The sequence below is a fragment of the Propithecus coquereli genome, unplaced genomic scaffold (assembly GCF_000956105.1).
Source record: "Propithecus coquereli isolate 6110/MARCELLA unplaced genomic scaffold, Pcoq_1.0 Scaffold137, whole genome shotgun sequence".
In the NCBI taxonomy this organism is placed as follows: Eukaryota; Metazoa; Chordata; class Mammalia; order Primates; family Indriidae; genus Propithecus; species Propithecus coquereli.
In genome coordinates, this window is record NW_012137969.1 from 961,978 (window position 1) to 978,383 (window position 16,406).

General features: G+C 39.2%; 1 protein-coding gene across 1 annotated transcript in view; it reads left to right on the forward strand.

Moving 5' to 3' along the window:
- The window catches only part of LOC105806023 (cytochrome P450 3A5-like), a 31,571-nt gene that overhangs the window by 8,905 nt on the left and 6,260 nt on the right, over positions 1 to 16,406 (forward strand). The window contains 7 exon segments of the mRNA XM_012639045.1: positions 1,570 to 1,710; positions 1,972 to 2,060; positions 4,158 to 4,306; positions 9,446 to 9,573; positions 10,633 to 10,699; positions 12,804 to 12,964; positions 14,313 to 14,539. Of these exon segments, the coding sequence (XP_012494499.1) occupies positions 1,570 to 1,710; positions 1,972 to 2,060; positions 4,158 to 4,306; positions 9,446 to 9,573; positions 10,633 to 10,699; positions 12,804 to 12,964; positions 14,313 to 14,539 (962 nt within the window).

Sequence of the window (16,406 nt, forward strand, 5' to 3'; positions counted from 1 at the left end):
TTGGGGGGGGACAAGGGCAACATACGTAACCTAAACATCTGTACCCCCATAATATGCTGAAATAAAAAAAAGTAAAAAAAAATTTTATTTTGAAATACTGATAAATTCATAGGAAATTGTCAAGAAAAGGAACAAGGAGTTTCCATGTACACTTCATCCTGTTTCCCTCAGTGGTAACATTTTGCCTCAGTATAAATCTAGTATATTCCTATCACTATAGTTACAGGAAATTGACACTGATATTATCCACAGAGCTTTTTCAGATTTCGTCAGTGTTATGTGTCCTCATTTTTGTGGATGTGTGTGTGTGTCTAGCTCTATGCAAATTTATCACATTCATAGATTTTTGTAACTACTGGCATGATGAAGACACAGAACTGTTCTATCACCAATGAGGCTCCCTCCTACAGTTTTTCTACAGTCACGATGTGTATCTTGTCTTTTTCTCCTAACAGGCCCTGCATCAGAGCAAACTTTTTTTAACTTTGAGTAGGCCAGTTCATCAACTTTTCGTTTTATGGATGGTGCTTTTGGTGTCAAGTCTTAAAATTCTTCCCCAGCCATCCTATATTGTTGTTGTTTTTTCTAAAGGTTATATAGTTGTATGCTTTACAGTTATGTCTATGATCCATTTTCTGTAAATTTTTGTATAAAGCATGAGGTTTAGGTCAAGGTCCATTTCTTGTGGTCTATGACTGCCCAATTGTTCCAACACCATTTTGGAAAGGCTGTCCTCCCTCCATTGAATTGCTTTTTGGACCTTTGTCAAAAATCAGTTGGGCCTCTTTGTGTGTGTCTATTTCTCATTCTCTATTCTTTTCCATTGATCTCTGTGTATCCCTCATCCAGTACCACACTGTCTTGACTATAGTAGCTGTACAGTAAGTCTGAACAGCATGGGGATTGACACCTACCACTTTATTTCTTTTTCCAGAGGTCTTCTAGAAATTCCCAAATTAGGAAATGGAACCGTCTCTTTCTTTTTCCTCTATCCCTGTGAAAAAAAATTAAGAGAAAAGGACTTTCAAGCAATTGTATTATTTCTTCTAAATAGATTCATAATCTTTTGTGTATTATCTACAATTTTTAAAAAATTACTACCTCAAGGTATTCCTTTTTCAAGTTGTTCATGCTATGCTGTAAGGAAAGATAGAAGTAGTCTCACAAAACCCACTGTCTGCCAAGGCCACCTGGTGAACTGTCACAGTCCCTTTTTTCTCTGCACATTGCTGGAGGAGGTACATATTTTGCTCCCCTCTATTACCCTAGAAGAAAACGTTCCCACCAGGGGGTCATTTGCATTTAAAAGGAGACTCATTTGTAGAGGCCAGAAACCACACCAGGTGGCTCTGTGATCTCAGACACACACACACATGCACACACACACACACACACACACACACACACACACAGAGGCTCAGAGGAGGGTAGGCATTGGGATAAATCTATAATACATTGAGCACCTATCATGGGGCCTGCCACCTGGGAGACAGTCACTTAATATTTGTTAAACAAGTGATGTCTATTTAACACATAGATCTCTGTGGAGATCTACGAAATGTATAAAAGACAAAATGTTTTTGATTTGAACTCCAGCCTTTTGGTCCAGTGGGATTTATGAAAAGTGCCGTCTCTATATCTGAAGATGAAGAATGGAAGAGAATACGAGCGTTGCTGTCTCCAACCTTCACCAGCGGAAAACTGAAAGAGGTAAGAAAATACAAGGACTTCTACTTAGAAACTGAATGTATGAATCTGGGATCAGGGAGAAAGTAACATTATGGTCCCTATCCAGGAGGTAGTCCACTAAGGTTAAGCTTCCTAAAAGTGGCCTTTTATCTTTATGTCCAGAAGAGGCATCACAAAATTCATTATAAAATATCACTTACTACTCCATGCTAGGGAAAGCCATGTCCTTCTGGGACTTGATCTACACATTTAACTATGTGTGGTGTTGTGTTTTGTGCTTAGATGTTCCCCATCATGAGCCAGTATGCAGATGTGTTGGTGAGAAACCTGAGGCGGGAAGCAGAGAAAGGCAAGACTGTCACCTTGAAAGAGTAAGTAGGAGCACACTCTTAGGGTTATGAGCTGTCATGAAACCCACTAGCTGCCTGCCACAGAGTTGATGTTCCCACTATTAAGTTATTCCAGTGACCAGACAGAAGCAATGGTGTGGTGTTACAACTCCAATGGGGCAGATTGCAGGAGAAGGCAGGGCAGCAGAAATGGGGAAGGGTCTTCTCCCCTGTATACAAGAGCCTTGAGTAATTAATCTAATTAATTGTTCTTTGGATGTTCTGGAAGACAAACTACATAGCTTAGAAAGAAGAAACATGATTCTCCCAAAGTTTTGGGCACAGACGGTATGGAATGGTGGGAGGTCAAGTGGCTTGGTACCTGTTGGCTGGCAGGGACAGGACAGAAGATTAACAAAGGGCAACTTGGGAGAACTTCAATCCCTTCATATTTTACTGAAGATACCATGAATACTAAATATTAAACCTTCCCGCCGATTCTCCTGTCTTCAATCTCAAGAGGGAGGGCCCTGTAAAGGCTCTGTTTAGAGCAATCCTGTCATTTAAAGTCTAAACTGACGTATTTCTGAATTATGCAGGAAAAACAGGTGTACACTGAGCCTGTCCTATGTAGATTGGGGACATGTGCTCAGTCAATAATGGGACCCCCTGTTGCTCCATAGATTAATATTGCTCTATAGAATTGTTGCCCTGTAGAGACAGAAATGATTTCAGGAGTTTTTCAGGGCTTTGCCCTGAAGGAATATGTGAACGTGTTATTTCACATATCAAAAGCTGCCTCGCCACAGGGGGGCATGTCACAGATCAGCAGCGATTTCCATGGTGACGCTGGCTATCTCAGACCTGTCAGTTTTCTCTGTTTTGTACGACAGAGCAGGTTTTCATGGAGCCATGGGATGAGAACTAATCAAAGAGTGCCCGCACGACAGACAGACACCTGTGGCTGAAAGCAATTAGCCTAAGGCACAGTTCCTGCTTCACTCATGACTACCTGTCTCAATCCACTAAAACTAGATAAAGAAATATAGAGCCACTATATTTCTGTTTAACCTTTTTGCTAAGTGATATCTTTATCTTAGAACTTAGAAGTTTGTCTTAGAAAGATTTTATAACTGTTTGCTCATGTAGATAGAGTTAATTAAGGGATCTCTAGAAGCTTTTTGGGAGACTTTTAACCTAAAACTAATTACCTGTTATTATGTAAATCTGTTACCCCTGGCAACCCATCACTGTACCAATAAATACTGATGGGAAACTTTATTTGATGCCTCACCACTCACAGGAATGCCCGGGGTCTCCCAGTCCCCCATCTTTTATAAATTCTATACTTTATAAAACTGTACTTGCATCTCTGTGCATTCTTTTATTTCTATATTCTATTATTTCCTTATCCTTTCCAATGACCCCTGCCTAATGGACCCTATGTTTGCTGGGAGTGTAGCTAACTCACCGCAACCCCCTTCAATCAATTTTGGTGGGATCTATTATTTTGTTATCTAATATGCTTTTACCTAGGAACATTCTCAGTTTTTACCTTTTACAGAAATGCTCTTGCCCGCAGGCAAACCCCAGATCATAGGAGTCGGGGGAAGTGGGCCTTTCAGGAGCTTTAGCAGAGAGTGTAGAGGAGAGAAGATGTTTCTCGTGACTCAGAACAGGGTCTTGATGTTCTGTAATGTGCTAAGGATGAATCAGTTCTTGGCATAGACTCTCTGCTGAGGCAATGTCTCCTTTCTTGAGTCCCTAGGAACAGTTAGTTATTCCACTCTTGTCTTGATGAAACATGGTGCTTACACCCCTGTTGTCATCCCACTTGACACACTGTCCTGTAGTTTGTCTGATGTTGGGTCTCTGTCCCCCTGTGCCTGAGCTCCTTGAGCTCAGAGGTGGGTCTAACTTGACTTAATGTCCCCACCACCTCCAGCACAGGGCCAGCTGCATCACTGGAACTTGATAATCACATCATGAGTGAGTTTGATGGGAGATGATCCATCAGGTAGTCTGAAAGGCTATGGTTCTTGATAGTTCACACGATTTACACATATATCTTGCTTCATGTGTACCAGAAGAATGGTGAAGCAGTGCTAATTTCAATTTTCAATGTCTTTCTCTACTCAGCATCTTTGGGGCCTACAGCATGGATGTGATCACGGCCACATCATTTGGAGTGAACATTGATTCCCTCAACAACCCACAAGATCCCTTTGTGGAAAAGACCAAGAAGCTCTTAAAAGTTGATTTCTTAGATCCACTCTTTCTCTCAATAAGTATGTGGACTATTATTTCTTTTTCTCTCTTTTTTAAAATAACTACTATATAGAGATGTAATTCAAACACCGTATAATTTACACACTTAAAATGGACATTTCAGTGGTTGATAATAATACATTCAAATATATGTGTAGCCATCACCATTGTCAACTTTAAAATATTTTCATCAACTCAGGGACCTGTAATTATTTTTTTCTTAACATTATTTTTTTGTTTTTTTTATCTTTCTTCTCTTTATTTCAGAATATTATGGGGGTATAAAAGTTTAGGTTATATATATTGCCTTGGCATCACCCAAGTCAGAGCTACACGCATGCCCATCACACAGACAGTGTGTACCTTACCGATTATGTGTGAATATACCCATCTCCTCCTCTCTCTCCCACCTGCCTGACACGCGATGAATATTACTTCGATATGTGCACATAAGTATTGATCATTAGTACCAATTTGGTGGTGAGTATATGTGGTGCTTGTTTTTCCATTCTTGTGACATTTCAGAGAATGGGTTCCAGCTCCATCCAGGATAATACAAGAGGTATTAGTTCACTATTGTTTTTTGTGGCTGAGTAGTACTCCATGGTATACATATACCACATTTATTAATCCACTCATGTATTGATGGGCACATGGGTTGTTTACACATACTTGCAATTGTCAATTGTGCTGCTATAAACATTTGAGTGCAGATGTCATTATTATATAATGTCTTTGTTTCCTTAGGATAGATGCCCAGTAGTGGTATTCCTGGATCAAATACTAGTTCTACTTTTAGTTCTTTGTGGTATCTCTATATTACTTTCAATAGAGGTTGTACTAGTTTTCAGTCCCACCGGCAGTGTATGAGTGTTCCTATATCTCCAAATTGACACCAGCATTTGTTGTTTTCAGACTTTTTGATAAAAGCCATTCTCACTTGAGTTAAATGATACCTCATTGCGGTTTTGATTTACATTTCCCTGATGATTAGAGATATTGAGCACGTTTTCGTATGTTTCTTGGCCTTTAGTCTATATTCTTTTGAAAAGTTTCTGTTCATGACCTTTGCCCACTTTTTAATGGGGTTGTTCGATTTTTACTAGCTGATTTTCCTGAGTTTTATATAGATTCTAGTTATCAGCCCTTTATCAGATGTATAGCATGCAAATATTTCCTCTCCTTCTGTAGGTTATCTATTCGCTCTACTGATACCTTCTGTGGCTGTGCAGAAATTTTTGATTTCATCAGGTCCCATTGATTGTTTTTTGTTGATGCTCTGATTCCTTTGGGGTTTTCTTCATAAATTCTTTCCCTAGGCCAATATCTATATAAGTTTTCTTAAAGTTTTCTTCTAGAATTCATATAGTTTTATGCCTTAAGTTTAAGTCTGTTATCCATCATGAGTTGATTTTTGTGAGTGGTGAGAGAGGTGTCGATGAGAGGTGTCGATCCTGTTTCAGTCTTCTACATGTGACTATCCAATTTTCCCAGCACCATTTAGTGAATAAGCATTCTTTTCCCCAATGTATGTTTTTGTCTTCTTTCTCAAAGATCAGATGACTATAATGAGGATGGTTTTATGTCTGAGTCCTCAGTCCTGTTCCAATTGGTGTTTGTCTCTGTTCTTGTGCCAGTATCATACTGTTTTGATTACTATATCCTGGTAAATTGATGCCTCCCAATTTGTTCTTTTTGCTTAAGGTTGCTTTAGTTATACGGGGTCTTCTCTGGTTTCACACAAAGTGTTGAATTATTTTTTCTAGATCTCTGAAAAATTATGTTCATAGTTTAATAGGGATTGCTTCGAATCTGTAGATCATTTGGGGTAGTATAGACATTTTAACAATGTTGATTCTGCCGATCCATGACCATGGTTTGGTTTTCCATCTCCTTATGTCCTCTGCTATTTCCTCCCTCAGGGTTTCGTAGCTCTCCCTGTACAGGTCTGTTACCTCCTTAGTTAAATGTATTCCTGTGTATTTTATTTTCTCTGTTGTGAAAGCCATTGAGTCTTTGATTTGGTTCTCAGTTTGACTGTTGTTACTGTATATGAATGCTACTGATTTGCTTATGTTGATTTTCTAACCAGGGACTTTGTTGAACTTCTTTATCAATTCCAGTAGTCTCTTGGCAGAATCTTTGAGGATTTCTACATATAAGATTATATTATCTGCAAAGATCAGTAGTTTGACCTCCTTTGCTCCCATTCGGATGCCCTTAATTTCCTTTTGTTGTCCGGCTAAGACTTCCAGCACTATGTTGAATAGAAGTGATGATAGAGCACAACCTTGTCTGGTTCCACTTCTAAGCAGGAATGCTTTCAGATTTTTCCTATTCGGTATGATGTTGGCTGTGGGTTTGTCATATATGGCTTTTATCATTTTGAAGTAAGTCCCGTCTATACCTGTTTTGTGAAGTTTCCTTATCATAAAAGGGTGCTGAATTTTGTAGAATGCTTTTTCTGCATCTGTTGAGAAGATCATATGTTCTTAACTCTTAGTTATGTTTATGTGGTGAATTACATTTATAGATTTGCATATTGAACCATCCCTGCATCTCTGGGATGAAGCCCACTTGGTCATGATGGCTTATTTTTTTCTTGAGCAGCTAAATTCTATTTGCTAGGATTTTATTCAGGATTTTGCATTTATATTCATAAGGGATGTTGTTCTATAGTTTTCTTTTATTGTTGAGTCCTTTTGTGGTTTTGATATCACAGTAAAGTTGGCTTCAGAAACGTGTTGGGGAGAATTCATTCCCTCTCAATATTGGGGAATAATTTCTGTAGGATAGGCACTTCTTCTTTGTAAGTCTGATAGAATTTGGGTGTGAAACCATCTAGAAATAGTCCAGGACTATTTCTTTTAGGAAGGATTTTATTGCTGCTTCAATTTTGCTACTTGATATTGGTCTGTTCAGTTGGTCAGTTCTATTTCTTCCTAATTGAGCCTAGGGAGACTGTGTGATTCTAAGAATTTGTCCATTTCCTCAACATTTTCAAGTTTATGTGCATAGAGATTTTTATAGTATTCGGAGATGATATCTTGTATTTCTGTGGTATCAGTTGTAATTTCTCTTTTTCCATTCCTAATTGAGTTTATTGGAGTCATTTCTTTTGTGCTTCTGGTTAATCTAGCAAGAGGCATGTCAATTTTATTTACTTTTTCAAAGAACCAGCTTCTTCTTTCATTAATCTTTCAAATAGTTGTGTTGTTATCAATTTTATTTAGTTCTGCTCTGATCTTGGTCATTTCTTTTCTTCTTCTGGGTATGAGATTGGTTTGTTCTTGTTTTTCCAGTTCTTTGAGTGAATTCATTAGATATTTGATTGGTAATCTTTCTATATTTTGGATGTAGGCATTTAAGGGTATGAATTTTCCTCTCAGGGATCCTTTAGCTGTGTCCCAAAGATTTTGATAACTTCTGTCCCCTTCATCATTTAGTTCAAAGAATCTTTTGATTTCCATCTTAGTTTCATCCTTGACCCAATAATCATTCAGCAGTAGGTTGTTTAGTTTCCATGACTTTGTGTAAAGATGAATGTTTCTATTCCAATTGATTTCTAATTTTATTCCACTGTGGTCTGAGAAGATATACCATAGAATTTCTAGTTTTTAAATTTGTCGAAACATGTTTTGTCGCATGGGATGTGATCCATCTTAGAGAATGTCCCATGAGCTAATGAGAAGAATGTATGTTCAGTGGTTTTTGGGTAGAGAGTTCTGTAAATGTCTGTTAGGCCCATTTGATCTGGAATTCTGTTTCAGTCCATTGTTTCTTTGTTTATTTCCTGTTTGGATGATCTGTCCTGTTGTTGGTAGGGTGTCAAAGTCCCCCACTATTATAGTACTGTTGTATTTCATTTTGTTTAGATCAAGTAGGATTTGATTCAGGAATCTGGGCACACCTGCATTGGGCGTATAAATATTTAAAATTGTTATGTCTTCTTGTCAAATTGTAGACACTTGTAATTTTAGCTATCACCAACCCCTCACCCCCATCATTCTATGCAACCACTAATCTATTTTCTGTCTGTCTAGATTTGCTTACTCTGGACACTTCCTACAAATGATTTCAATGATATTTCTCTATTTTTTACTCTCTTCTTCATTGCTTTGCTCTTTATATAATTGTGTTCATGTCAGTAGTCAATTCCCTTCTTTCAATTCTGAGACTATTAACATAAGTCATCTCTCCTTTTTTCTTGGTCAATCTAGCTAAAGGTTTGCTAATTTTGATGATATAATTCAAAGTATGATCTTTTTGTTTTATTAATTTTTCTCTATTGTTTTAAGTGTCTATGTCATTAGTATATACTTTAGTTATTCTTATAGTTTTTCCTACTACTCGAATTATGTTTATTTTGCTCTTCTTTTTTCACTTTACTTTTCACTTTCACTTTTTTCACCTTTACTTTATGGTGTAAAGTTAGATTATTGATTTTAGATCTTTTTTTTATAAATTTAGGTATTTAAGCTATAAATTTTGCTTCGATGACTGCTTTTCTTATATTCCTTACGTTTGGGCATATCATGTCATCATTTTGATTCGTACAAAAAAATTTCTAACTGCCCTTTTAATTCTGCTTTGACCCATTGATTATTTAGAAGTGCATTATTTAATTTCCACATGCTTCTGAGTTTCCCCAATTTCTTTTAGTTACTGATTTGTAGTTTCATCCCATGGTAGATGAAGAACATAGGATATATTATTTCTCTCATCCAAGTACTAACCAGGCCTGACCCTGCTTAGCTTCCGAGATCAGATGAGATCGGGTGCGTTCAGGGTGGTATGGCCGTAGACTGGATATATTATTTCTATCACAACTACTATTTCATGAAAAGCACAATTAATTAAAGCAGCAGACCATAGTCTTGTATAAGGACTAAGAGGTCAGGGAATTTAATCCTATTGACTTAATCCTGTCACCCAAAATGCAGGAGAGGTCATTGATCTCACAGCTACAGTGGTGGCCCCTAAGTTTGGATGTGCCATTGCTCAGCCATTGGCCTGGAAGATGAGCCGAGGTCATAGAGAGAATGGTTCCTGCTTGAGAACCCTGAAGTCTATTACTTTTCACACTCATAGAAAAAATTATAATTGCTCCAGGTAAATTTTGTGTTTACATGATGGTTTTCTTTTTTTATCCCTTATAGCACTCTTTCCATTCCTTACCCCAATTTTTGAAGCATTAAATATCTCTATGTTTCCAAAAGATACTACAAACTTTTTAAAAAACTCTGTAAAAAGGATGAAAGAAAGTCGCCTCCAAGATAAACAAAAGGTAAAATCTGGTGATGGTTACATGAAAATGTTCACTTTGGGATAATTTGGGAAATCATATTCTTATAATTTGGGCATTTAAGTGTATTTTTCAAAGGAAGACAGAAAACTTAAGGAAAGAACAAAAGAAGAATTCATTTTGTAGGAATGAAGAAGGTGGAGGATGGGAGGCAGTTATAAGAATGAGTGAGGCAGACTGCATTTAAAATTTAATATCAGGTACATAATTACTATGTCATAGCATAAATGTTGGTGAGAAAAAATTTAACCACTTCACTTCAATAAATTGTCAGAGGAAAATGATTACTCTTTAACAATGATTTTACCATTATTTTAATTGCCAAACATTTCAGCCTGGTAAGGAATCCTTTCAAGTTATTTTAGACATTCTCCCATGGAAAGCCCTCTCTGGGTATGTGCTTAGTATAGCCTATGTTAAATATAAGCATGCTCAATGCCTGAGGTGGGCTGAGGTCTTCTCTAGGCCTTGAGGCTGCAAGCTGGCTGACCCAGCCTTGCGTCATGAGGACTCCAGACCAGGCCAACGATGCCTACAAGTCGCAGAGGTGAAACTGGATACATAGATGTCACTAAAGATTGTATAGATTTCTGGGGGGGTGGAGCACTTGAAGATGCTACCACAAAGAAAATTGCAAAAAAGCTCTCAAAATGTTAGAAAATTAATCTATGTGACCGTTGGTTCAGAATGAAGGCCTCAGAACAAAAAGAACTTAAGTCCTGAGCAAGCAGGTGTGGTGGGAAAAGGAGCAGGCAACTCTTTGGCCAGGAAACAGTGTCCAAAAGCCAGAGGAACAAAGGATCAGGGAGGACAAAGACCAAAAAGGAGTTGCACATGATAGCTGGAATTCTGCCAGGAAACATCCTGCCCTCCAGGGTCTTAGATGGATTTTTTTGTTCACTGGTCACTCAGGAAACACCTATCAGACTCTGGACTTCAGGGGTCCATATTGTCAGAAGGGAGGTTGAGGACTGCACTCCTAATGTATTTCTGCCTTCACGAGTCACTTTCTGTCACTGAAATTTCTCTTTCTGCTTCCAGCACCGAGTAGATTTCCTTCAGCTGATGATCGACTCCCAGAATTCAAAAGAAACTGAGTCGCATAAAGGTAACCAAGGAGGACTTCTGGCAATTCCTCATGAGGAAGCCCAGAGGGAGGGTCTCATTCTAAAAATGTGCAGGAAGCTTTCCAGGAAGAGGAGAATTTCTGTCACACTGCAAAATAACACACATTTAAATATTAGAAATGGTACTTGATGCACCTTCTAGAAGCACACAGGAATAGCCTTGTTCAAAGCAGGAAGGGAATCCCTGAACAAGCCTCTCTTGCCTCAAAGTCAGCCAGGGGTCTGTGGATCACCTACATGAGAACAAATGCAGGTTCTCAGCCTCCTCCAGATCCACTGAGTCAGAACCTCTGCCAAGAAATTTGTATCTAACATCAAATCAGGAGGCACACTGGCCCAGTAAGGGTGATTTTAACTACGAATACTTGGTGAAAGTGTGCTCACAAGCTCAATCTACTGTAAAGATTTATTTTTCCCTTCATAATGAGTAAGTAACCTATGGGGAAAGATTTTAGACTATGTAAATATCCTATTCCTCCTGACGTTTCACCAACTAGTTTCACCATCAATGGCTTCTTCTGACTTAAATTATAATAACTATGATGGTGGCAAAATAAGGATCATGGTCAGTGTCAAGCTTCAAAAGTTTAACAACCATCTCACAAAAGTCCTGAATACTTACAATTGGCTCTACAGAGCAAGGATGGACTTGCCCCAGCACACTACAGTACATGTGTCTATGTGTCCATCTATTCTATCATCTGTGTATCCATTCTCTACCTATCTATCATCAATCTATCTATAACAATACAAGTTTCTGTGATGAAGGATAGTCTATTGTTTCCCTGTTCTCTACAGTAACCACTGCACACATGGGGCTACTGGGCACTGAACAGGTGGCTAGAGCCATTCAAGAAGAATTTTAACATATATTTAATTTTAATTAATTAAAATTTAAGTTTACACAGGTACATGTGTCTAGTGGTGATCTCATTGAACAGCAGAGCTCTAAACTTTGTGATTACAGCACAAGTTCAAGTCAGTTTCACGGGGTTGATGCGAACTGCCTAAAAATTTGATGGTTGAATTTACCCACTGAAGCATCACAGAATGATCACTGGAAAATCACAACTGTGCAGACACTTCTCACACTCATTTTGTATTGTTTTTAGTAATGAATTACATGGGTGGGGTGGGCACCATATGTATTTCAGTCATTTGGGTATATAAAGATCCTAATCCTGTCCCAGTGAAACAGTCCAAACCCTGACCGTGCTCTGCTTCTCTCCACAGAAACAATGAAGGAGGAGGCCAACTTGTAATCATAAAGGCTTCTGCTATTTTAGTGCCATTCATCAGACTAGGGTCAATCACCACCCTTTGAGCTTTTTGTCTATTTCTGTACATCCTAAGATAGTCCATTTTGAAAAATTGTACCCTAGATCTTCTAGTACGTGATGCCTCTCACAGGTAAAATCCATGCTCTCGTACACACATCACATCTCCTGAAAGTTCAGGTACTGATTCTGTAGGTCTAGATGGGGCTTTAGATTCTGCATTTGTAATAAGCTGCCAGATCCTGTTGATGCTGCAGGTCCGTGGACCACACTTGGAGTAGCAAGAGTTTATCTGTAGCCCAATATTGTTCCCTTAAGTTCCCTCAACGATGCGTAGAGAAAATATCCTTCAATTTTCCCTGAAGCCTCAGTATTGCAAATTCTTAAAAATTTTCAAGCTCTGTTGTAACTAATATAGTTTAAATTTTTACTGGCACACAAAGTTCCCCTGTATTTTACTTACATCTGAAGTACTTTTATGCTTATAAAGGGACATACCCATAACAATGAGTATGTCAGACAGAAATGCTCTCTGGAAATAGCCCAGATGTGTTAGTGGTGAGGATGGCATAATGAGTGGATGGGCCACAATCATATACACCTCGAGATAAACTGGGCTAACACAATGTTGCCTTGTTCTGGCTCTACAACACAGACATCAGAATGAAAACCACTCCCAGTGTGACTCTAAGTTACTTTCTCACTTTTTTCGCTAGGGATTTGGGAGCTCACCTGGATTTTTCTTCCTGTAAACTGTGATCCTCAACATTGACTTGCTTTACCTAACATATTCTCTCTCTCCTTTCAGTTCTGTCTGATCTGGAGCTCATGGCCCAGGCAATTATCTTCATATTTGCTGGCTACGAGACCACTAGCAGTATTCTTTCCTTCATTATGTATGAATTGGCCACTCACCCTGATGTCCAGCAGAAACTGCACAAGGAGATTGATGCAGCTTTGCCTAATAAGGTGAGAGGATGATATGTGGAGAGGGAGGGAGGAGGTGAAGCCTTAGCAAGAATGCCTGCTCATCGCTTCCTAGGTGGAGTTATTCCAAACGTGTAAGCCTTGATTTTTTCCCAGACACTACTTAGGAAGGCTCTAAAGAGGAAAAGAAAGGCAGAAATATAGGTACTGGATGCTGCTCCCAGAAATACAAGACATTTCGAAAACAGTGCTCGTCCTCGTGCATCTATTATCAGTTACCACAATAATGCAAAAAAAAAAAATCCAGAAAATCTTAGTGGCATCTAACAATAAGCATTTTTGGCTCATGTCTGGATAGATAGCTCAGCGGGCTTTTGTCTGGCTGTTGTCTGATCATCCTGGCCTCAGGTACACTGGGCAGGTGGACCCAGCTCTGCCCAGCACCTGTCTCATGCTGCAGTCATGGAGCTAGTGGTGAAGAAGCCAAGTAGGAAACAGGGTTTCTGGCTCCCATGGAATCTCTTAACCTCTACACCATTGCCTCCAAACACCAGACGAAGTGCTAGGGACATATCACCCACACTCTTTTCAGATCTCTACCCAACTGGGATCCTTTGTGGTGTGAAGAGACCTGGCCTCTGGGGCTGGCAAGGCTGGTCTGCCAGAGAGGTGAACACAGAGGGACCTTTTTTAGGGCTGATAGTCAAGCCCTAAGCAGCAAGTAGTAGACTGTTTGAGCAAGAGGGGATGGGAATGAACGTGGGATTTCTATCCCCTTTATAAGTTTTACTAGAATTTAAAATGTATACCCTAGGAGCTTCCAAACTTAACCTTCTTTTATCCTGTTTGGGGTAGAAATAGATTAGTTTATCCTGAAATTACTTATAGAGCTTGTTATAGTCTTTCTAGCAACATGTTATATATATAATCAAAGGGTTACCAAGCAGGATTTCCAACTAAAAAGCCTTATGTGGAACAGGGGGATTTGCTCTTTACCTGCTCTTTTCCTTTCCTGGGTACACATGTGGCCTCGTTTTTGCAAGGTGACATCGACTTTGACATATTGTCGTGAAATGTAATGTTCACCCTCCTTTCTTCACATTTGTTAATGAGAGAAGAAAAGGCACTATGTGGTGATGCTCAGGATTTCAGTCCCCAGGTAGGGGATGTCCCCACAGGTCTCCCATATCTGTAATATCTCCACATGCCTAATGGGACATAGAGCAGATCAAGCTCTTCATAGTTATTAAAATGTCCTAAGGATGTGAAGTTCCTTTGACAAAATGTTTCTTTTCATCCCCTAACAGTTCAATAATGCTCACTCTACTGCATTGACAGTTAATTCCAAGTCTCAATTTATTAAAATATGGGGTTTTTTTTTTGTTCCCAGACACCTGCCACCTATGACGCCCTGGTACAGATGGAATATCTTGAAATGGTGGTGAATGAAACTCTCAGATTATTCCCCATTGCTGCAAGACTTGAGAGGGTCTGTAAGAAAGATGCTGAAATCAAGGGAGTGTTCATTCCCAAAGGGGTAGTGGTGATGATACCAACTTACGTCCTTCACCAAGACCCAAAGTACTGGCCAGAGCCTGAGGAGTTCCGCCCTGAAAGGTACAAGGCCCCTTGGAAAGGAAGCCCACCGTGAACCAGGCTGGTTCTAGTATATTCTGACATCTCTTAGTGTATATAATAATCATGTGTTGTACAGTCATTTTCTTGTAAGTCTTTTTATTTGTACAAATTTCCTATTAAAAAGTATTAATTGTGAAAGTTTATAAAGCATAGACTAGTAAAAGGAAAACTATAGCTACACACAGTCAAAACACCATAAGATAAGCCTCATTAATTATGTGATGTATGCCCTGATGGACATTTTTCTATGCATATATGACTTTTTAAAAACTAGAGTGTTATCATGTTTTGTTTAGGTTTCAACTGCTTCTTACTTTATTTAACAGCAACCTGTAAACTATCCTCTATCCTTTTTAACTATATATTTTGGTATGGATTTGCCATAATTCATTTTACCCCTATTTTATATTAGCATAGGCTTTTTACTCCTTTCATCTTTTCTGTGCTGTTCCCTGTATTTCTCTGAGTTTATCACCAACTTTAACAAATGTTTCTACATTCCTTTGTGTTCAGCATTGGTTGCTGTTTCCTCAGGGGTAATTGTAAAGGTGCAGGGTGAGGACCTAAGAAGTCCTCACCTCTGTTGGTGTAAGCCATTCCATTGAGGACAGAGGAGAGCACAGGTCTTCCTGGTCCTGTCTGTGGCTACAGTCCTCTGCCAGGTCCCTTGTACTCTCCAGTGGTCAATGACTCTTCCAAAGCATAGTCATAGCTCTCTAGACATCTCAGACATTCCAGCAGGCTGCTCTGGGAATACAGTGCCAAGATTGAGCTTGGGAACTCCGGAAATAGTTGATGCCTTCTCATTATTCTATTCGTAAGCAAACTTAAGAATATGGTTTTTAGGGCACTGGCTGGTGAGTCAGGAGGTCTGGGCGCTAGACTTTTACTGATCCATCACTACTAGCCTGATGATGGCAGGGAGCTTATCTTCCTCGCCGTGGTGTTTTGGGTTAGCATGGAGTCTGTGCATATGCGTTGGAAGAGTAATCAGAATTGACCAAGCCCTCTGTTGTCTGGAGCAGCAGAATTCTGTGTTTCTTTGAACCTGAGCAATTCAACCTCCCCTAGCTGCACAGACAGAAAATCAGGGACCACTCACTGCACTCCCCTCTGATTTATTCTGTCACCAAACAGAGAATAAGTGCTTCCTGAGTGTCAGGAACTGGGCCAGGATGTGAGACATCCAAATGTTCAAAAAAATGTATTATGGAGGATGTTTCACATATACACACATATATTCTATAGAAACAAGTCTATAGAGTACTTTCAATGCATCTGCATGTGCCCATCTCCTGCCATAAGAAGGATCAACGTGTGTCACCTATCCCATCCATACAGCACCACAACCATCTCCCAAACTCCTCTTATTTTGAGGAAAATCGCCTTTAAATATTTCAGAATGATCTCCAAAATCTTAGGACATCTTTTATTTATTTTTTTTATTTCAGCATGTTATGGGGGTACAGATGATTAGGTTACGTATGATGCCCTTACCCTCCCTCCCCAACAAGTCCGAGCACCAAGTGTGTCCATTCCCCCGGAGGTGTGCATCGCACTCATTGTTTGTGCATATGCCCGTCCCCTGCTCTCTCCTCCCCTCTTCCCCCTCCCCCTGTCCAACATCTAATACATGTTATTCTTATATGTGCACTTAAATGTTGATCAGCTAATACCAGTTTGATGGTGCGTACATGTGGTGCTTGTTTTTCCATTCTTGGGATACCTCGCTTAGTAGAATGTATTCCAGTGCTTTCCAGGAGTATATAAGAGGTGCTATATCACCATTGTTTCTTAAAGCTGAATAGTACTCCATGGTATACAAATACCACAGTTTATTAATCCA